The sequence below is a fragment of the Hyperoodon ampullatus genome (assembly GCF_949752795.1).
Source record: "Hyperoodon ampullatus genome assembly, chromosome: 14".
Lineage (NCBI taxonomy): Eukaryota > Metazoa > Chordata > Mammalia > Artiodactyla > Ziphiidae > Hyperoodon > Hyperoodon ampullatus.
The window spans coordinates 82,457,979-82,480,425 of record NC_136927.1 but is presented as its reverse complement, the minus strand read 5'-3'; the positions used below and the strand labels follow the sequence as shown (position 1 = coordinate 82,480,425).

The window sequence follows — 22,447 nt, the reverse complement described above, 5'->3', positions numbered from 1 at the left end:
GAGCTGGTACCATATCAGGTGATTTCCAGCCTGGAGATGCTTTGTGGCTGAGGTGCACGTAGGAGACATGAAGACTTGAAGTGATGATGTAACCATAGCAATGTAAGCTAAAGCCCCAGCTACAAGGAGAGGAAGAGGAGGTGGTTTGACTTGCGGGGGTGGCGGGGGAAGCGCTGGGCCCTGCTCAGATCTGTGCCCAGCGATAGGGATCCTGTTTATACCACACTTCCTGGCTTTGCTTTTCCTGAGCTAGCCTTGTGCATGCGAACTTGGCCTCTTCTGTAGCTCCTTGAACACTTTGGGGAGAAGCGTTTAAATGACACAAGTAAACATGTTGCTTTGGTACCAGAACCCAAGTGACACGGATCAAAGACTTTTCCAAAGAAAAGATTGCTACAAAGGATGTTGCAATTCATGACTGTATTTACATAATATTATAAATGGTAACACATTTGAGACCACTGAGGTATAAACCTTTTATGATCCAACATACTGAATTTATCAACACAGAACCTATAATGTACAAAATAAATTAGTAGGGAACCCAACAGAACATGTTATGTTGCAAATTTATTGCTACTTATAACATGCCTGTTTTACTAATTTCAGATAAAATAGCAATATATATATATATATTTTTTTGGTGTAAGATGCAGATACATAACTTGTACCAATCTCACAGAATTAGTTTAATCCAGAATGAAAAACTTATTATATTTTTTAGCAGATGCAACAGAAATTAATCGTTTGAAAATAATCTCTCCCCGCTTCTCCTACTTATTTTCTCCCTAGCACCTAATACATTGTGAATGTATTTCTTCATCATTTGTCTGTCTCCCCATTAGATTGTAAGCTCCTTGAGGGCAAAGCCTCAGTCTGATTCAGTGCTATATGCCCAGCACCTAGAATTTGACATATAACAGGTACCCAGTAAGTAAGTACTGAATGAATGAGTTTAAAACAGGCACACATTTAGCCAATATAAAAATTGATTTCTATAACTTCATTTCACACACTGGCCCTACATGATAGGCTAAAAACTTTGGTCCTTAGTTCACACCTGATTCTCTTCCCTGACTCTCTGTGGGATAAGCCAATGTCCTGGGGTTGCTCAGCCACTTGGTAATACCGGTTTGGGGCACCACGGCTGTTGCCACCCCTTGGTGTATCCCCAGGCTGGCTTTTCCCAGAGCACAGACTTGCACAGGTTGTGGGTGTGAAGCTGAAGCGAAGAAGTTAACACGGAGAAGGAGGGAGGGAGGAGGCTCATTCCAACGTCGCCCTGAATTGTTGCGTGTGCCGCTCCAGCTTCTTGGCCTCGGCCTGGAGGTGCCGAAGGGCGGCGGCGCTGGGATGCTGGAGTACGGCGTGCTTGGTGGCCAGCGCCAGGTCCTTGAGCAGGCTGCAGAGGCAGCTGCTGCCGCGCAAGATCTCGTTGCGCACGTCCCTCTCCTGGGTCTCCTGGCACAGCGTGTCCACCAGCTTCTGCCCGACCATGATGACTAGCTTGCTCTGCGTGATGAAGATCTCGGGGGGCTGGCTGCTGCCGAGACTGCTGTGCAACACGCCGATGGCTTTGAAGAGCGCCCCGAAATAGAGGCGGCTGTGTTCAGAAAGGCGGATTTTCTTCTCAGGATTCTGCTGACTCAAAAGCCGGGGGCTAAGGGAGCTAGGATTCTAGAGAAGGGAAAGGAAACCACGGATAAGAGAGAGATTCGATCGACAGGCTGTGGTTGTCTCGCTTTTCCTGTTTTTGCTCAATTTGCTAGACCTTTTGTAAGAAAAAGTACGGTTTTGTTTGGGAAGCCCCACAGTGCAACATTTGCCTAAGAAGTTAATGTTAAGGTTTTCAAAGCACTGTTACATATAAATTATCTCTCAGGTATATAATTTTATATATTGCATTATATATATAAAATCATTCATATTAGATACATATAAAATCGTATTCAACCCTCTCTACAAACTGTTAGAAACCCATTCTAAGAAACTCGTTGACAATGACTAAATTTATAACTTTAAAAAAAAATGCAGAAAACTGGATGGTGAGATTTTAAAATTTACTCAAAGAACAGGTTTTAAAGCATTTTAAAAACCCTTCCTAGTTCCAGTATCAGAGGTAAATCTGAATCCCCCAGATTTCCAGAAGAAATAAAAATATACTGACTTATCTGCTTTAAGATTAAAATATTTATCTTACTTGCTAATTAAAGTTTTATTTAGAATTTTACTTTCGTGAATTTTATTTTCTGGAATGTGGAACCAAAGCCTATTCACTGTTGAAAGATTCTCAGCCTCAAACTTAGTGGAAATCCTACTCCAGGTGACAATCAAACACACTGCTATATTTAAATTGGATAACAAACAAGGACCTACTGTACAGCATGGGGAACTCTGCTCAATATTATACAACAACCTAAATAGGAAAATAATTTGAAAAAGAATAGATACATGTATATGTATAACTGAATCACTTTGTGTACACCTGAAACTAACACTACATTGTTAATCAACTACACTCTAATGTAAAATAAAAAGTTAAAAAAAAAAAAAAAAAAGCCCCTTTGTTAGGTTATAGGTGAGGAGACTGAGGCTTCCTGAAGAGAAGAGGCTGCCTAGGGTCACTCTATTAGCAAAATAAAGATCTGGAGCTCTTAGCCTAGTCAGCGAGTCTGAAACTCTCATTCTTTCTATTAAACTGTGCACTCTTATCCACCTACGATCTTAAAACACCCAGCTCAGAAGCACTCAGACAGTGTTATAGTCTGACTGTGTCTCCCCAAAATTCATATCATGAAACTCTACCCCTCAGTGTGAAGTTATTGGGAGATGGGGCCTTTGGGAGGTGACCAGCATTAGATGAGGTCATGTGGGCGGGGCCCCCAGGAATGGGGTTAGTGCTCTTACAAGGGTTGCCTGAGAGCTTGCTTCCACCCTCTGCTCTCTGCCAGGTGAGGGTACAATGAGAAGTGGGCAGTCTGCAGCCTGGAAGAGGGCTCTCACCAGAATCTGACCCTGCTAGCACCCTGATCTTGGATTCCTAGCCTCTAGGACTGTGAGAAATAAATTTCTGTTGTTTATAAGCCACCCAGCCTATAGTACTTTGTTGTAGCAGCACAAACAGATTAAGATAGACAGGTAAAGGGAAAAAAAGACCGGGGTGTTGGTTGAGATGGACTCTCGGGGGGCAGGGAGCATGAGAAGAATGCATCAGAGGCTAGAAATGAGGAGCAGCCATCTGGACATTGGAATGTTGGCATCTTAGCTTGGGAGTATTACCTGTAGGTAAACAAAAATGTACTATGATTTTTATTCTGGGCTGTTGGAAATCTCTGGAGGTATTTTTGGTTGTCACATTGACCAGGGAACACTACAGGCTACCAGTGGGCAGGGGGCTAGGGATGCTGAACAGTCCATCCCATGCAATGAAGAACTGTCCACCTGATGGTCAGTGGTCCCCCTGCCACCCCCACTGAGAATCAGTCAGTCTAAAGCAGGGTTTTTCCAAGGGTGATCCTTGGACCTCCAGCACCTGGGAACTTGTTGGAAAAGAAAATTCTCAGGCCCTTTCCTAGACCTACTGAATCAGAAACGCTGGGGTGGGGTCCAGCTCTCTGGGTTTTAACAAGCCCTATGGGAAACTATGACCCACTCTCAGGTTTTAGAACCACTGGTCCAAGGCATACTTCATGCTGAACAAAATAGCATGACTTTTAGCAATCTGACAGGCCCCAAGCTTTGGGTTTGGGGTTTGCAGAACGAAGCATCAGGACGCCTGGGTTATTATCTTAATTGGCCTCTGAGAAGGCAAACAATCTTGTCCACATCATTGGATATCTCTGTCCCTTCTCGCCCATGCTGCCCTCCCCACCCCCCATCAGCCAGGTGGTTGAATGGGTTCACTGGTTCCCAAGCTTCAGTTATTCAAAGAAAACCTTCTCACATTACGCCCTTTCTACCTTCCTCTTAACTTCGGTCAGCTTCATCTTTGTTTTTAAGTGATCAGCTGTTTTTACTTAAGTTAAAACTTTTAAAATTGGTAAATGGAAAACAACTATCATTTGCTATTCATAGGAGGTGACCAATGAAAAATAAGTACAATGATAACATTTTTGATTTTAAAAAAAAAAGGAAGAATATCAAATGTCAAAGAGGTGTTGAAGATACACAGGCCCCAGACCAAAATGTTTTTTCTGTTGTAATCAGAAACATTAAAAGGGAATGTCGGGCTTCCCTGGTGGCGCAGTGGTTGAGAGTCCGCCTGCCGATGCAGGGGACGCGGGTTCGTGCCCCGGTCCCGGAAGATCCCACATGCCGCGGAGCGGCTGGGCCCGTGAGCCATGGCCGCTGAGCCTGCGCGTCCGGAGCCTGTGCTCCGCGACGGGAGAGGCCACAACAGTGAGAGGCCCGCGTACCGCAAAAAAAAAAAAAAAAAAAAAAAAGGGAATGTCAAACAGATACACGCACAGAGGGAAGGTCAAGTGAAGACCCAGGGAGAAGACAACCATGTACAAGCCAAGGAAAGACACCTGAGAAGAAATGAACCCTGATCTTGGATTTCTAGCCTCCAGAATTGTGAGAACATAAACTTATATTGTTTAAGCCAAAGGGGGAAAAATGTCAACAAGAATGTGAGTCCGTGTGGCTTCATGCCATGTCAGTATCTCCTGTGATAAACTCGCAGAGCACCGAGAATTATTTCACTGATGGTTAAAGGACCATGTTCCATATTTTGGGGCTCATTGGGCTTGCTCATCTCCAGGGTTCCTTCTATTGTAAAAAAGGAAGAACTGTCACAAAACCAAGTCTCCTCCCATGTGGGTCCGGGCTGTAAAGCTGAATTATTCACAGCAGGAAACGTCCCTGGGGATAAAGCCTATTAGTCAGTCAGAAGTATTGGAGAGTCAGCATCATCGCTTACCTGTGTTTCTAAGTCTTTGTTTTTATCCAACCTTTGTACCAAGATGGGTTTTTCTTTCTCTTCTAGGTTAGGCAACTCCTGAAACATAAAATCCCTTCAAATTACCAGCTAGAATGGTCTTTATACTATTATATAGCTGTTTAAGTCCACTTTAAAACTTGAGCATTCCTCGTTATGTTTTTGTTGATGGTTCTACCTAGTGATGACTTTTTCCAACAAAGGAGACTTCAGCAGCCCGAGGGCTGAATTTTGCCTACCAACACGGCCTAATATAATGACACAAAATTTTATTGGGAAATGAAAAATATCCAAATTTCCAGCTTCTCTAGAGTGTGTTAAAGCTCTTGCACCTCCAGGCGTGTCAGCAGAAAACCAAGACTGGGGCTGAAAGCACTGAGTTATCTCCGTGACACAGGCCCCAGGTTACCTGCTGCATTTCTTGCAACTTGCAATTCTTTTTTTTTTTTTTTTTTTTTGGCTGTGTTGGGTCTTCCTTGCCACGTGTGGGCTTTCTCTAGCTGCAGCGAGCGGGGGCTACTCTTCGTTGCGGTGCACAGGCTTCTCATTGCAGTGGCTTGTTGAGGAGCAGGGGCTCTTGGTGCATGGGCTCTAGAGCGCAGGCTCAGTAGTTGTGGCGCATGGACTTAGTTGCTCTGAGGCATGTGGGATCTTCCCAGACCAGGGCTCGAACCCGTGTCTCCTGCACTGGCAGGCTGATTCTTAACCACTGCGCCACCAGGAAAGCCCTGCAACTTGCAATTCTTGAACTAAGGGTCTCTTTCTATAGTGTCTAGACTCATGGAGCAAAGTATTCCTAAGAGTAATTAGAGTCTGGAGGCTGCTAGGACCATGCACAATTTGGAAGAGTGTTTACAGTTCCTCTTCTGTTTCTAAGAAACACATTGACAATGACTAAATTTATAACTGTCAAAAATGCAAAGAAACTTGGTGGTGAGATGAAAAATTTTGTTCAAAGAACAGGTTTCACAAGGTTTTCAAAATCCTTTCTAATCCTAGCATCAGAGGTAAGCCCTAAACCCCAAAATTTCCAGAAGACATCCTGTCTGCCTTAATATTAAGATACATATCTTACTTCTTACTAAGAGCTCACCTAGAATTTTACTTCCATGAATTTTATTTTCTGGAAAATGGAACCCTTGTCTCCCCAAAGACGATAAAACAGATTCTCATCATCTAAGTTACTGGTGACCACTCCAGATAAAAATGGAAAGTCCCCTTATAGTATACCACTCTGAACTCACCTGTTCACAAACATTTGTCCTATTTTTCTTTAATAGTTCAGGAGGGTGTTCGCCTTCCCTTTGTTTCTGAAAAGGAGCATTCCTTTGGTATGATTCAATCTCCTTTTGGGGAAGCCGGATAGATTTTGCAAGCTTAAATTCTGCATTTGGGGTCAATTGCACGGGGTCTTCCTTTTCACAGTTCGGCTTGAAAAGGAGTCTCCCGTTGGCAATGACGAGGGAGGCGAACCTCTTGATGTCTTCTGGAACCATCCGCGCCGTCAGAACAAATCTCTCCAGGTCATCCAGGCTGTTTTGGACTTTGTTGGTCACAAGGACTTCCAGGGACCAATTGCAGCTCTCCAGACTTTCCTTTGTTTCAAGCAGGATTTGGTAGGAGTTGGAGATTGTCTGTAGCTGATCCCTAATTCTGGCCTGAAGTTTACTGTCGGTGACGTTACAGGCGGTCCCACGGATGCCGCAGGCGAAATCCAGAAATTCTCTCAAGGATTCCTCTATGCAGTCGGCAGCCCTGCGGATCGCGTGGATATTGGCCTCCAGGTAGTCTCTGAACCTCCACTGTCTACTGACAAAGAGCATCAGGCCTGCTACAGACTTGTCCACCTTGTGTTGCAGAGCTGTGACTGTCTCTTTGGCCAAGTCCAGGTCCAAGGGGAGCTCTTTGGCTGACTCCTCCGAGAAGGAGCTAGAAGAGTGGCTAGACGTAGAGGAGCATGAGGAGAGGACGCTGGCTCTGCTGTCAGAACTGGAAACGGACAAGCCGTCTGGCTCAGGAGACGGCGATGCTGCCCGTCCGGAGAACCATGAGGAATTATGGTCCACGGAATTCTCCGAAGGCCCATCGGCTTTTCCCAGGTCTTTCCCATCCTGGGGGACACTGGGCACTGCTTTAGGGACGTCGTAGATGTTCAGCTTGGTGTTCTGCTGTTCCACTCGGTAGATCAGAAAGCTTGAAGGGATCTTGTAGCTGACACCCTCATCCAAAGGGAATGCATCCCTGGGTGGTGGAAAGCTATAAGAAGGAATCTCTGGAAGGCTGAGTTTTTTCTGCATGGGCACGTTTTTCCACGGGTGTGGACTGAGGGTCCTTGCTCTGCTGTTCTGAGGGCTGTGAAAACTGGACATGTACCCGGGGAGAGCACGGTGCCCCGATTTTTCCACAAAGCTGCTTAGAGATGCGTTTCTTACATCAGCCTTTTCCGGAGGCGCTGGCGTGTCATAAATCCATTCGGATGTCTGAGGGCTTGGCAACGTGTTGCAGCTGCCTCTCCTTAAGGCAATGCTTGACATCAGGGGAACACTCTGCTCCTGTGAAAAACCACACAAAGTCACCCAGTTTAGGAGCAACAAGAAGACAGTATGAGCGACTCAGGTGACACATGTGTATTATACTGAGGACCCACCAAGTGCTGGGCACTGTGCTTCTCAAAAATCTGATCGACGCTCCCCCACTCAGCTTCTCCTGTGGCTGCCCACTGCTGCTATCACGCAAGCCCTTCGCAGTCGGGCTCCAACCTCCTTTTGAGCCTCCTTGCTCTCCGCTTCTGCCACCACCCTCCTTAAAGGTCCAGCTCCTCTTGCTGTTTACCTTCCCCTGAACACAGAATGCTCTCTTGAACCCCTATATTTAATTTTGCCCCAACTGGTTCCGCTGCTCTAAATGTCTTCCCAACCCCTTGCTTTCCGTCTAACAAACTCCTATGCATCCTTCGTGACACTGCTGAGTTGCCACCTTGGGCACAGGTTTTTGTTTTTTTTTTTTTTTTGGGGGGGTACGCGGGTCTCTCACTGCCGTGGCCTCTCCCGTTGCGGAGCACAGGCTCCGGACGCGCAGGCTCAGCGGCCATGGCTCACGGGCCTAGCCGCTCAGCGGCATGTGGGATCTTCCCGGACTGGGGCACGAACCTGTGTCCCCTGCATCGGCAGGCGGACTCTCAACCACTGCGCCACCAGGGAAGCCCTGCATTCCTAATTTTGACCAAGCAAACAACATTTCCCAGAGGCCGTTCAGGTTTGCATAGCATCGGATCTCAGCGCCCGTCATACTTACGTTTGGTTGGCTGGCAGGGGGACCAAGTGCTGCTTTTGGGGGGCTGGGGAGGATGTCATATAGCTGCTGCTGCTTCCCTGGCTCCTGGGGAAAGACCGCAAAGAAGGACAACTTGAATGTTTCCCTCCTGATGGCTGCACATCACAAACTCTCTCCACTCCAGCGTTTCTTTTCTATTTTCCAAATGAAAACACAAATCACTGAAGACTTGGGGATTTCAGTCATGATGATTTTATGGTGGAAGTGTGTGCTCTACTGGGTATATTTTCAACAGTGGACTCTGTGCTTTAGAAAAGGTGACTCCTCGATTGAAGGTGGGGACAAAGTATAGAGAGAATTAGCTGCAGCTGCAGTTAAAAACGGTAGTTCAGGGCTTCCCTGGTGGCACAGTGGTTGAGAGTCCGCCTGCCGGTGCAGGGGACACGGGTTCATGCCCTGGTCCGGGAGGATCCCACATGCCGCGGAGCGGCTGGGCCCGTGAGCCATGGCCGCTGAGCCTGCGCGTCCGGAGCCTGTGCTCCGCAACGGGAGAGGCCACAACAGTGAGAGGCCCGCGTACCACAAAAAAAAAAAAAAAAAAAAAAAAAAAAAAAAAAAAAAATGGGTGGAAGAACTAAATAGACTTTTCACCAAGGAAGACATACAGATGGCCAAGAGACACATGGAAAGATTCTCAACATCAGTAATTATTAGAGAAATGCAAATCAAAACTACAATGAGGTATCACCTCACGCCGGTCAAAATGGCCGTTATCAAAAAATCTAGAAACAATAAATGCTGGAAAGAGTGTGGTGAAAAGGGAACACTCTTGCACTGCTGGTGGGAATGTGAATTGGTACAGCCACTACGGAAAACAGTATGGAGGTTCCTTACAAAACTAAAAATAGAACTACCATACGACCCAGCAATCCCACTACTGGGCATTTACCCTGAGAAAACCATAATTCAAAAAGAGACATGTACCACAATGTTCATTGCAGCTCTATTTACAATAGCCAGGGCATGGAACCAACCTAAATGTCCATCGACAGATGAATGGATAAAGAAGATGTGGCACATATATACAATGGAATATTACTCAGCCATAAAAAGAAATGAAATTGAGCTACTTGTAGTGAGGTGGATGGACCCAGAGTCTGTCATACAGAGTGAAGTAAGTCAGAAAGAGAAGAGCAAATACTGTATGCTAACACATATATATGGAATCTAAAAAAAAAAAAAAGGTACTGATGAACCCAGTTACAGGGCAGGAATAAAGATGTAGATATAGAGGGTGGACTTGAGGACGCAGGGTGGGAGGGTGAAGCTGGGGCGAAGTGAGAGTAGCATCGACATATATACACTACCAAATGTAAAATAGTTAGCTGGTGGGAAGCAGCAGCATAGCACATGACCTAGAGGGGTGGGATAGGGAGGGTGGGAGGGAGGCTCTAGAGGGAGGGGATATGGGGACATACGTATGCAGATGGCTGATTCACTTTGTTGTACTACAGAACTAACACAGTATTGTGAAGCAATTATACTCCAATAAAGATCTATTTTAAAAAAAGACTCCACACTCGCACTGCAGGGGAACAAAGGTCACGCCTGCCAAAGTAAAAGTGCTTTGGAAACCGGAAAAAAAACCCAAGAAGTGCAGATATGTGTATGTGTATGTTTGTGTGTGTACATGTGCATGGATATAAAGTATCTATTACAAATGAAAAGTAAAAAAGTTTTAAATATTCAGAATTCAAATAGTAGTACTATTCTCCTGAGGAGGTCTGGGCTCCCTGGGCACAAAGCTGGTCTCTGAGAGGAGATGTGTCCTTTGGAGTCAGGACTGATGCTCCAGGAGATATCTCAGTGGTAAAGCTGAAATGCAGGGTCTGAGTGACCCTGAGACCCCACGATGGGTGGAGAGGTGTGGGAAGAGCAGGGCCACGGCTGAGACTCACCTTCAGGGCTGGGAGGCACCGGCTCTGGGCAGGCACATCGTACACCTGGCAAGGCAGAGCTGGCAATGAGGTGCGAGCAGGTCTGGGAACTGTGAAGAGGGCCTTGGGGAGAGAAAGAAGAGTTGAGGGAAAGAGATGTCACCACTGAGTCCACGGGTCATGAGACAGCAAAGGCAGCTCCGACACACTGAGACGTTCTCTGGGCACCTCTAATTGGAGACCCTTCGCTCTGAGACTGGGAACAGCAGGACGCGCTGTTGGGGAGGTCCATGGTGGAGGGCAGTCTTCCTCACATGCTGGCCCATAGCTGCCTGCATCAGCCTCACCTGGGAAGCAGGTTGGAATGCAGATTCCTGGGCTCCGAGTCCGCTGTATAGCATTTCTGAGTCTTGATGGAGAAACTGAAAAACTGCAGGATCATCAAGTTTCCCGGGTGATTCTGATGTTCTCTAGGGACCCCAGGCTGTGATTTGAATGCTGGGTTATTAATGTTTGTCTCATGGTGCTGAGGATGCAGCCGTGAATGAGGCAGGCAGGGGGGCTTTACAGGTGCTGCCTGATCCTCCGCTCTGTGATCCCCTACACTGCCGCAGATTAGTAAACCGGACTTGGTCCCTGCTGGTCTTCGGCTGATCTGTCTAGGACAAACTCAGCAATGGTTCCCCATTATGCTCTGGGTTAATTCCAAGCTCCTTGCAGGCCATGCCCTGCCCAACCCCAGGGACTATGCACGGTGTGTCCCCAGTTGTCAGCCGTCACCTGCCTTCCTCCCTGCCCACCCCACCTCCTTATTGGAACACACCGAGCTCTCTCCCACTGCAGAGCCTGTCCAAATGCGGTTCCACTGCCTACCACTCCCCAATCACCACAGGTCCATTTTATTTATGCAGCTGCCTTTGTGGGTCACACTTGCCCAAGAGACAACCTACAGGCTACATGGGGACTTTCCTGTGTTTGGAATTTTAGGTGGAAAGGAGTCAGTTCAAAAATGCCCAGTGTTTCTTGGAAAATGTAGACGGCAGTCAGTTAAGGAAGCTGTTTTGAGAAACGTGGTTTTGAAAGGTTTGGAGGACAGTTCGAGAACTAGAGGGTCTAAAAGCAATTTCATCAGGAAATCTAACCTTTTTACTTGAAATACAAAAGATTACCCTCTCTGAATTGAAACCAAAATCAAATACCTTCTTTGTACGGTCATTTTATTTTATTATTTTTTTAAGAGAGGCCGGCATGTTATATTAAGGAAGTCGGAATAAAAAGTAAAACAAAGCTCAAGACAGTGGTTACGCTGGGGGGAAGTGGCTGGGAGAGGCGGGAGGGGGCTTCTGGGATGCTAGTTTCGTTCTTTTTCTAGATCCGGATACTAGCGAATGAACTATGTACCCTTAGGATCTATAGGTTAAACTTCAATAAAACAAAACAGATAGCGTCAGCCACAGAGCCAGGTGAACAAGATCAAGGGTAGGCCAAGGGCTCTGCCTTGGGTGTTGTCAGTCCAGGGGTGTAGACAGAGACAGACACAACAAAGAAACTTTGGTCTCTGGTATTCATCAGGGTGTGACCCTGGATGGGCCTTTCACCTCCCTGGGAATCAATTTCCTCATTTTTAAAGCGAAGAGTTGTTCTAATCTACACGGGTCTCTTCCAGCTAGAAAGACGGAGAATCCCTTATTAGGACAACTTGAGACAAGTGACATATTTCCACCTTCTTGGTTTTTGATTTTTGGCCAACCTTAATCTAGAGATACTCAACCCGGGGAATCTCTGAAATGGGTCCCCCGGGCCGTGTGCCAACCCTGTGAACAGCCCATCAGAAAACAGCTCAAAGCTAATGGCTGGACGTGCTTGGTTTTACCAATGTCCGCTTCTGCTCAGAATGTAATATTTTCTGGGTGGTCTCAGACTCAAGGCTCACCGCTAGATTACCCGAACGGGGAGAAGATGTCTGCCTTTTCTGTGAATCAGAAGATTCTTAACTGATTATCATCTTGCATTCTTCTAGCTCCTTCCTTCTTGTAGTAGAGGAAGAAGCAAAATTATTCAGAATCACCAAAAGATACAACTTGAGGTGAACTTAGAAATGATGGAGCCCCACCCTCTCTTTTTTTTTTTTTTTTTTTTTTGCAGTACGCGGGCCTCTCACCGCTGTAGCCTCTCCCGTTGCGTAGCACAGGCTCCGGACGCGCAGGCTCAGCGGCCATGGCTCACGGGCCCAGCCGCTCCGCGGCACGTGGGATCTTCCCGGACCGGGGCACGAACCCGCGTCCCCTGCATCGGCAGGCGGACTCTCAACCACTGCGCCACCAGGGAAGCCCCGCACCTTCTCTTGATACAGAGCAAGAAAGAGAAGTCCAGAGGGGTGCTGGGATGTCTCCAATCACCCAGCATAGTTGTGGCTGCCCCCAAAGCCAAGTGAAGCTGGTCTCCTGATTTCTAAGCCACAGATGGCATCTCTTGCTTTAAAAGACCCCCAAGCACGGAGAAGGCAATAAAAACGGGAGGGGGGAGGGAGGAAAACTATCGACAGGGCAGCGATGGAGGGAAAGTGAGCAGGAGTGAAAGGCAGGGAAGTTCCCCAGGTGTTTTACTGGGGCCACAGCAAGACCTGCTTGAGTGATGAGGAATCCCTCGCTTCTAAATTCCCCTTTGGCCGCCGTGGTTTCTGTCCATGGCCGCAGCCTGCCCCAGTGAGAGCTCCACGCTTCGTGTCAAGGACAAATGTTACAGCTAATGCCCCGGCCCTTTTCTGAGTTAGGATGGTAAACTCATCTCTCCTTTCATACCATTGTCAGTCTAGGAGTTGACAGTGAGTCCACGGTTGTGAAGCCTTAGGTTGGATCCGGTCATTTCATTCCTTCCGTAAATGTTTACAGAGCATCTTGCAGGAGCCTGGCACTGCGCTGGGGGTCTGGGATCCCCGGGGAACAGTGGACATTGCAGCTGCTGTCCTTTTAGGGGGCCTTTGATTTTTTTTTTTTTGTTTCTTTTAGTGGCTTTGAAAAGCAACTCAATTAACTTCAGCCCAGGCCACTCGTTGTTCTCAGAGAAGCCAGCACCGAGTCAGCTGCTCAGATGACAGTTGAGTGTGCCAGGCCTAGATCTGGGCCAGTTGTTCCCGAAAAGTGACTTGGGGTCCACCCCACGGATGGCTGCTGGAGACTCAGCTGCCTCCTTCTGGTGTTTGCAGCCAGTGCCTACGGGTGGCAGCTGCTCTGTGTAACAGCTGGTTCTCTGCCTGGCGGCCCCCGGGAGCTAGGAAATCTGAAGTACGCAAAATCTCTTAAGGAATCAACACCTTCTTGTTTGAAGAAGTTAGTGTGGAGGAGGCCTGCAGGGTAGGTGGGATGTTGCTCGGGGGGCTGGGAGGTGGGGGCCAGCACATACATGGGAGGAGTGGCCCTTCCTGGACACGGACCTCGCCGGGACTTCCATGCAGAGCTGGGGCCGGGTGGGATGTGTCATCTGAGCTGAAAGCAAAGTGTGTGACGGCAGGAAATGCCTGCAGTGACTGAAGACCATGCAACTCTGTTCTACATTGTTAACACTTCATGAAGGCCAGGGCTTGGGGAAAAACAGTACATTATTTTTCTCTTCTTTTAATTCCTTTCCTTCTTTAAAAAAAAAAAAGTTTCATTCTGCATTTACTGAGCGCTTCTTTTCCTCCGTTTTTAAAAAATTGTTATTTAAAAAAATTACAGATGTAACACACGCTCTACATAACGCACAAATCAACTTCCTAGTCTCTTTGTTCATCAAATATTTATCAAGTACCCACCCCATGCCAGGCATGGTCCCAGATGCTGGGGACACAGGAGCGAATAAAATAAAGGTCCCTGCTTAATGCCTTCTTTCACTTTCTCCTTAACCAGTTCCACTTCCTAAGGGTAACCACTGTTGGTGTGTATTCTTTTCAATGCACACATACATGCACAATTTTTTTTTTGAGTTTTTCTCTGTTAGGTTGGTTTTTATTTAAATGGTTCTTTGTCCCCACTTATAAATACTTTATAGGACTGCTTCATCTTTTTTTCACAACTGCATAGTAGCTCATCATAGGGTTATGCTGAAATTTATGTAACAAATACCCCATGAACACACATTTAGGCATCTTGGATTTTTCCCTGTAACAAATAATGCTATAGTGCCTATGGCCTCCTCATCCAGATCTATTTCTGCCTTCTCGTATATTTCTGCAGCAATTCTGGAAGTAAAGTTTCTGGATTGAAAGGAATACATACTTTAAATCTGATGAGTGATTTCCTGCCTTTGACCCATGGAAATTCAACCCCTCCATTTACCACTAGCCATCCTAGTGTTCCTGGTGTAAAAAAAGACCACCATGAATGTTGAGATGCTTTCACACACAGCTTGACTAAGCACTTAGTTTCCTGCAAAGTGTGGGTGTCTTGGCGAGCCAGGAACCGCCAAGGTACCCAGAGTGACAACCAAAGTGGGCGCCAAACACAAGCTCATCCACTCACCCCGGCCATCTGGTTCCCATTTGTATGTTTGATCTCCTGACGGACACCCACGATTCAAGGGTAGTTAAGCCCCTGGGTGCTATGTACCCCTTGACCTATTTCTTCTGTCTGGAAACAGGCTTACCTGCTTTGGAAATCTTAGAGTCTTTTCACAGACGATTCTGGCGCTGGCAGGTGGGTTAGGGACTTCATAGACTTGGACTGTGGGAGGTGGAGGCCCCTCCACCCAGCTCTTCATCTGCTCGTACACAGGGCCTGGAGATGAGGGGTTGAGCAGGGTGGGCACTTCATAGGTCTCCTGGGAGCTGGTGGAAGCATCTTCCGGGCCTCTCAGGAAAGGGGGACAGGGCCTGTCGGCAGAGGCCTCCACGAGGATTTCAAGGCGGTTGGCAGGGGCCAGGCCTTGCCTCCCGTGAAGCAAACACTTCCACCAGCCCTCGCTTTCTGGCACATTTTGTTCCAGAATGGTCAGGATGTCTCCTCTGCAGAAAGCCAGCTCATCTGCGCAGTCGGGGTGGTTGTCATAAAGTGCCCTGGCCAACAGCATCTGGGGGCAGGGGAGAAAGAATTCACGGTCATTATCATTGCCAATGACCACTGCAGCCATACCACTCGCTTAGCACCCAGTCACAGCTGCTCATTTATCTTGTTTCCTCGACCCCAGAGGCCCTGTCCCTGCTGTTTGCCTGATTTATTTCTACCCATCCTCGGGGAGTGTGGGGCGTGGTCTCAGGTGAAATGTCAGATCCTCCAGGAAGTATTACCTCCACCCTGAGACCAGGTCCAGTCTCTCCCCTCTCATGGTCTTGATTTAATTTATGACCCCCCTAGTTATATGGTAGAGGGCAGCCTAGCACAGAGTTGGGTTGAAATCCTGACTCTGTGACTTCCTAGCTGTGTGCCCTTGAGTAAATTAGCTCAAATTACTTAAATTAGCTCAAATTAAATTACTTTCTTTGGGCCTCAGTTTCCTTGTCTGTAAATTGGGAATAATAGTACTATCTACCTGATGGAGTTATTGTGAGAGTTAAATGGGTTGGTAAGTGTAGAAAGCTCATTGAACGGTGCTTGGCATTTGCTAAGTGCTCAGTAAAGCTTGGCTGTAAAGTGTCAAAATGATTCTACTGCTCTTTGCCTAGTTGTTATTTTTCTCCTGACTGGAACTAGAAATTCCATGACTTCTGGGACCAGATCTCACTCGATTTGCTGCTCTCTCCCCAGCATCAAGCACGTACCCAGGCGCATAGGCGAGGCTCCATCAATGTTCATTTATTCACGTGCAATGAAACAAAGACGCAGGGAGTGAGTGACTAGTCTATACAGCCAGGATCAAAACACGGGCAGTCTCCTAATTCTCAGACCCCTGCCCTTTCTGTAAGCCACACAGTCCTCCAAAAAAAGAAAAACCACCTGTTGTAGCGACAGCAATGGTAAAACCCCTTCTTACTGGAATTTTCTGCTGTAAATAAAAGAATGCAATTTGTTCCTGTGGGTTTTAAAGTAATCGCCTCCTTCCCTTATTATATCAATGCATTACAGAAAAATTAGGAAATGTAGAGAAGCAAAAAGCAGAAAATGAAAATTACCTACAATCCCACCACTCAGAGGTAACTATTTACATCATTTTGGTATACATCCTTCCGGCTGCCTTTTTAAAAAAATCAAATTTAGTTAATTATACTTTTTATACCCACTAGCCCCTAATATATACAGTTTATAAATAAAGCAAAAACGACCAATCCTCCCATTACATTGGTTGAGAACTGATGCAGTTTTTTTTGCATAATAATGTTTTTTTTTCTGTCACAAAAATGGAATTGGATGGCCAACTGCTGAAAAATACCATCTTAAACCCACAATAGGGTCTGTGGATTTGGGGAAACACATGCATGTATATCTGAGAAGACTAAGTAGAATCAAATCCTCCTTGCAGGCAAATAGGCACTGAAAATCCTCCATAAAATCTACAGCAGCTGAGATCCTAGGAGATCATGCACATTTTTGTACATGAGCCTTTTTTTCCTTGCTACAAATGCGATGAAAGTTCATAAAAGAAAGAATACAAAATGATGATAAGAAAATAGAAAAAACCAAAAACACCTACAGTGCCACCAACCACAGGTCACTACTGTTACTTCTTTGGTTGTGTCTTTCCAGACCTCTTCTTGAACTTACATGTTCATATACATACTTAGAGTAACAATTATATTTTAACCTAGGGGCAGGAAAGGAATAAAGACGCAGACGTAGAGAATGGACTTGAGGACACGGGGAGGGGGAAGGGTAAGCTGAGACGAAGTGAGAGAGTGGCATGGACATATATACACTACCAAATGTAAAATAGATAGCTAGGGGGAAGCAGCCGCATAGCACAGTGAGACCAGCTTGGTGCTTTGTGTCCACCTAGAGGGATGGGATAGGGAGGGTGGGAGGGAGACGCAAGAGGGAAGAGATATGGGGATATATGTATACATATAGCTGATTCACTTTGTTATACAGCAGAAACTAACACATCACTATAAGCAATTATACTGCAATAAAGATGTTCAAAAAAACATAATAAGAATCTATGATACATCCAGTTTTATAATCTGCTTTTCCCCACTTAAAAATAGATTGTGAACATCTTCCTCAGCCTATAAACAGTTTTCTTCACTATCCTTTTAAATAGCAGAATGGTTTTCCATTGTATGAATGACCCATACTCGAACTTCCTGATCTGGGGACGTTTTAGCTAATTCCAGTTTTTAGCGATTACAAACAATGCTGAAATGATTACCTTGATAGCCAACTATCTGCAACTCCCCCTGTTATTTCCACAGACACATTTGTGGGAGGGGAGTTGCAGGTGGAAATCACTGGGGCTTCCCCTTCCGGGCTGCTCACGGCCCACCAGCGAGGTCCGAGTCATTTCCACATCTGCCCACCCTGACCCTTGAATGAAACTGCCCAGTTCCTTGCACGCTAACATACCCTGTGCATTAGCTCTTTGTTGGATGGCACATTCGTTTTAAAATCTTTGTCAAGAAAACTTGAAATGTTTTTGCAGTTTGGGAGGAGCGTTAGCTCCCTGGGGCATCTCCACTGTTAACTCGTTTGTCAAAGAAGGAAGAAAGGCCTGAAGAGTTACGGGCTGGTGTACAGTGAGGGTCATCGCTGCCTGTGGAGAGTTTCTCTTTCATCCATGGTGAACCACAGATCCTCAGCTAGAGGGATGGTATGAAGCCTTACTTGTCTGGGGTTGAGTGAGTTTATGAGATTAAATTGGAAAGCAGAGAGCTGAGTTAGAGCTAACAGCCAGGGATCCTGAGAAGCATCCCCTCGGGTCAGCCCTGTGTTCCTGCCAACGTTTACTGAGTATTTACCAGCGCTGTTCCCAGTGCTGGACTTTCCAGGAACACAAATTCTGATCGTGTCATTCCTCGCCCTACGGCCCTTCGATGGCTCCCCAGCACGCTTTGGATGAAGCCCCAACTCTGCCAAAACTTCCAGGCCCCTGCTCTCCTGTCCAGTCTCATGGCATCCCTTCCTCACCAGCCACTCAGGAGCGCCGCCCTTTTGGGGTCCTCGAATCCTTCACACAAGCTGTTCCCTCTACCCAAAACAGTTAGCACCTTCCCCCCCCGCTCCCCGTGAAATCCCTCTCATCCTTCCAGATTAATTTAAAGTGTCCTTTCCTTGAAAGAGGATGCCCTGTTACCCATAGTCCTCCAGACTCAGCTAGTTCTCCCCATTATTTTTTCTTAACACCTTTCCATATCAGGATGTATGACCCTTGTATTTAATTCATTAAGTGGGCGATCATCTATTTGGTATCTGTCTCCCTGCAGAGCATAACGTCCAGGAGAGCAGGGGGCCACACTTTCCTGCTCTTACTGTATCCTCAGATTCCAGCACACAGTAGGTGCTCACTGGCTACTTGGTTAGTTAATGGGTGCTTAAGGATGAGTGATGCGATGCCTTATGTTCAAGTCTTTGGAAGGTAAAGAGACACCCAGCACCAAGGTGAGAGCTCCTGTTTCTGTCTAAGAAGAAGGAAGCTCTCTGACTCTCTGGCCACTCTTTTTGATGGCTTTCAGTAAGGATGACCCCTGAGATGTCCAGAAGATGGACCTCGAGGCCTGGCCAGTCTGCCCACTCTAGTACTGTCCCCTCAATGTGCCGTGAGTTGGTTTCACATGAATATGGGTGCTCAGCTTTGGAGAATCGAGCAGAGATGAAGCATTTAGAGGGAAGAGAGGTTTAGAATCTTATAAAGGGTCTTGATTAAAGGTCCTGACTTAGTAAAGTTACTTGCTACCTTGTGGATTCTTTTTTCCAGTTAAAGAAGCCAGTAACTTCTGTTCAGTAAGAAAAGAGAACCTGAAATGTTAATGGTTTATTATCTTGTTGGTTGGATTTTAACCAGATTTGTGTCTAGCCCTGCAATCCTATCCTAAGATTCCTGTATTGAATTGTCTCCAGATACCTAGATCCTCAAATGCTCTTTGACCTGATTTTAACTTTTTTTCTGGTTCCTTCATTAATTACTCAGTTTAATAAAATCTTTGACATGAGTTCATTTTATATTCGCACGAGAGTCATGATTTTACCTTTATGAAAATGATACTGTAACTGTCCACACTGGGAAGAAATGGGAAAACAAAACACAATCTCCAACCCATCATCACAATTCCCATGAAATACATCTAACATAGTCTGAAAAGAAAAAGCCCATCATCTGAAACGTGCTTGCACCTGTCTAGAAATAAGATCGTGTGTATCTTTAGACAGAGCAGTTGCTTCAACATGGCAGTTGCTTTGAAGTGCCCAGACTGGCATCATTTTAGCTGGTGGATTTGCCTGTTGCAAAGGGCGGGGATGCTTGTCCAGAGAACAATGGGCTTGTGTGATCACTCACCCCATCGGGCACCCACAGCTGTCCAAAATGGAGACACAGTTTACTTTGCACTTGCAGCCTGAAGCCTTCAGAGCAGCAGCCAACATCTTAAAGGATATAAAGTCCCAGCAAAGGAAAATCCTAAATATGTTGCTATAACATGATTCCCTTCAGAATAGTATTTCATTATAATTGGTCCAGAGACATCTCCTGCAGTCAATTAATGTCTTAGAGTTTTAATAACAAAGACTATGAAAATTTGTGTCGTAAAAGAATTTTTAAAATGTGAGAAATCTTGGGGAGTTCCTCTCCCAGAAAAGGTAGGTAACAGTGGACTATATTGAATGGGGACTTGTTTTGTGTTGGGGGCACTGAAGCCATTATGTCACTTAATTTTCAACTGCCTCAGAGGTAGGTTTTCTTATTTCCATCTTACAGATGAGGAAATGGAGGGTCAGAGAGGTCAAATGACTTGTCCGAGGTCACGTAGACTCTAAGCCTTCTCCTCACATCCGTTATTGCACGCTTCCCCTTACAATTCAGTCTCTAGACACCAGCCAGAATGATATTTTGTATGATATTTGTCTTTCTCTGTCTGGCTTACTTCACTTGGTGTGATAATCTCTAGGTCCATCCATGTTGCTGCAAATGGCATTATTTCATTCTTTTTATGACTCTGAGTAATACTCCACTGTATAATGTATATGTACTTCTTTATCCATTCCTCTGTCGATGGACATTTAGGGTGCTTCCATGTCTTGACAATTGTAAATAGTGCTGCAGTGAGTGTTGTGGTGCATGTATCTTTTCAAAGTATGGTTTCCTCCAGATATATGCCCAGGAGTGGGATTGGTGGATCACATGGTAGCACTATTTTTAGTTTTTTGAGGAACCTACATACTGTTTTCCGTAGTGACTACACCAATTTACATTCCCACCAACAGTGTAGGAGGGTTCCCTTTTCTCCGCACCCTCTCCAGCATTTATTATTTGTAGACTTTTTGATGATGGCCATTCTGACCAGTGTGAAGTGATACCTCATTGTAGTTTTGATTTGCATAGAATGGTCTTTTATACACATAAATCAGACTTTTGGTCTCTTGTTTAAAAATGTCCAGTTGCCTAGAACCCCATTTAGAACAGAACCTAAACTCCCTACCAGATTGCCCTGCCTGATCGGCTTCCTGGGCCACTACTACTCCCGTTAATTTCCCTCCAGTTGCATCATTTTCTTACTTTTCTGCGATGCACTAAGCTTGCTTCCACCTCAGGACCTTTGCCCATGCTAGTCCTCCTGCCCTGAATGCTCTTCTGCCAGATCTTTGCACAAATGACTCATCCTCCTTCAGATCTCAGCTCGAGTCACCTCCTGAAGAGAATGTCCCTGACCACACGCTGGAGGCTGGGCTCCTCCACGTGCATCCACGGGACTTGGAGATGATGACCCTCTAGGCATGTTTAAGAAACAGTCCAGTCGGGGCAACCCGGGCTTTTATGGACAGGCTGGCCGTGTGGGGAGAACAAGAAATAGCAGCCGCAGCAAACAGGCATCGTGAACCCATGCCCCGGCACTGTGCTAAACGCTTTATAGACAACAGATGGAAGGGACTGACGAGGACTGCAAAGCATCCTGATAACAACTGCAATTGTCACTGAGGCCACTCCCAAGTTATTTTTTAACAGGGTGATAATTTGGCAACATTCATGTAGATATTTAAGAGATGAAAGAGGGCATATGTTTATTTTTATTCTCTTTGGGCACAAAGACAGTTAGGTTCTAGGTACAACGGAAGAAACCTTAACCAATTTCCAAAAAGGACATTTCCCCCAAATGCCCACCTTCATACAACAGTTGGGAGAAGGGAAAGGAGACTGGGGAAACGAAGGCAAATAAGAGATTCCCTCTCTGGGGAGACGTTCACACAATGGCCAGGTGCAATGTGCTAATCTATACTGGATCAGCAATGAGTCATGGGAGTAATTAGCTAGCTTCATTCATTCATTCATTCAATCATTCATACATCAAGATTGCGTTGAGCGTCGACTATACGCCCAGCACTCTGCTAGAGATACAGCGGTGAACAAAACAGTTCCTGATCTCATGCCGGTGTACGCCCTAGCAGAGGAGACACATTCCAGTCACATCAGAAATAAATGTAGGGTTTCTACTTCTCTTAAGTGCAATGAAGGAAGATACAGAAATGTATGAGGAATTATGAGTGCAGTTGGGAAGTGGGGATGGATGAAGGCTTAGGGAACGTTCCCTTGAGAAACGGGCCATGGAAGTTGCAATCTGGGAGTGAGTAGAAGTTAGTCAGATCAAGAAAGAAAGGGGGACAAATCATCCAGGCAGAGGAAGAAAAGTGGGGGAGGGAGGGAGGGAGTGAATTTGTGTGTCAATGCGAAGTGCATTGTGAGTCGGGGAAACTGAAAGATGACCAGGTTGTCTGGAGAGAAGTAAACAAAAACCTGGGGCTTGGGTTCCATATTGGTTGATGTTTATCTCTGATTGCTGGGTGAAAAGGGGATTCCACGGAGTCAGTGTGAAGCCAAAGAGGCTCATCAAAGCCAGCGGTCCAGTCCAGGCGGGAGATGCCTGAGGCTCAGATGAGGGTGGCAGTTGGCTCTAGGAGTGCTGCCAGGAGGAGTTGGCAAGGGATTGCGGGCAACCCTAAGGTGAGTCTTGAAAGAAGGGCAGGATTGTAACTGCCAGAGAAGGGAAGAGAGGCGCGCTGTGGACCAAGGGAAGTAAGATGCAGAGAGACAGGTTTGGTTCTCATACTTTGTCTTCTGCAGTGATGTGAAGAGCCAGCAGCTACAGTTCTAAGCAGAACCACATTAGATGAGCCTGTAGAAATGCCACCTGCTGAAGCTTCTTTTTGGGCTTCTGCATCATTCCCACTGCCAGGATGGTCATCCC

At 46.1% G+C, this 22,447-nt stretch overlaps 1 protein-coding gene across 1 annotated transcript in view; it reads right to left on the bottom strand.

Moving 5' to 3' along the window:
- Positions 1–1,266: 1,266 nt before the first annotated feature.
- Positions 1,267–22,447, bottom strand: part of CASS4 (Cas scaffold protein family member 4) — a gene marked incomplete at both ends in the record, with an annotated part of 36,364 nt that continues 15,183 nt past the window's right edge. Inside the window, 5 exons of the mRNA XM_079719659.1 lie at positions 1,267–1,677; positions 6,184–7,491; positions 8,234–8,317; positions 10,171–10,272; positions 14,773–15,195. Coding sequence (XP_079575785.1) covers positions 1,267–1,677; positions 6,184–7,491; positions 8,234–8,317; positions 10,171–10,272; positions 14,773–15,195 — 2,328 coding nt within the window. The remainder of the gene's footprint in view (positions 1,678–6,183; positions 7,492–8,233; positions 8,318–10,170; positions 10,273–14,772; positions 15,196–22,447) is intronic.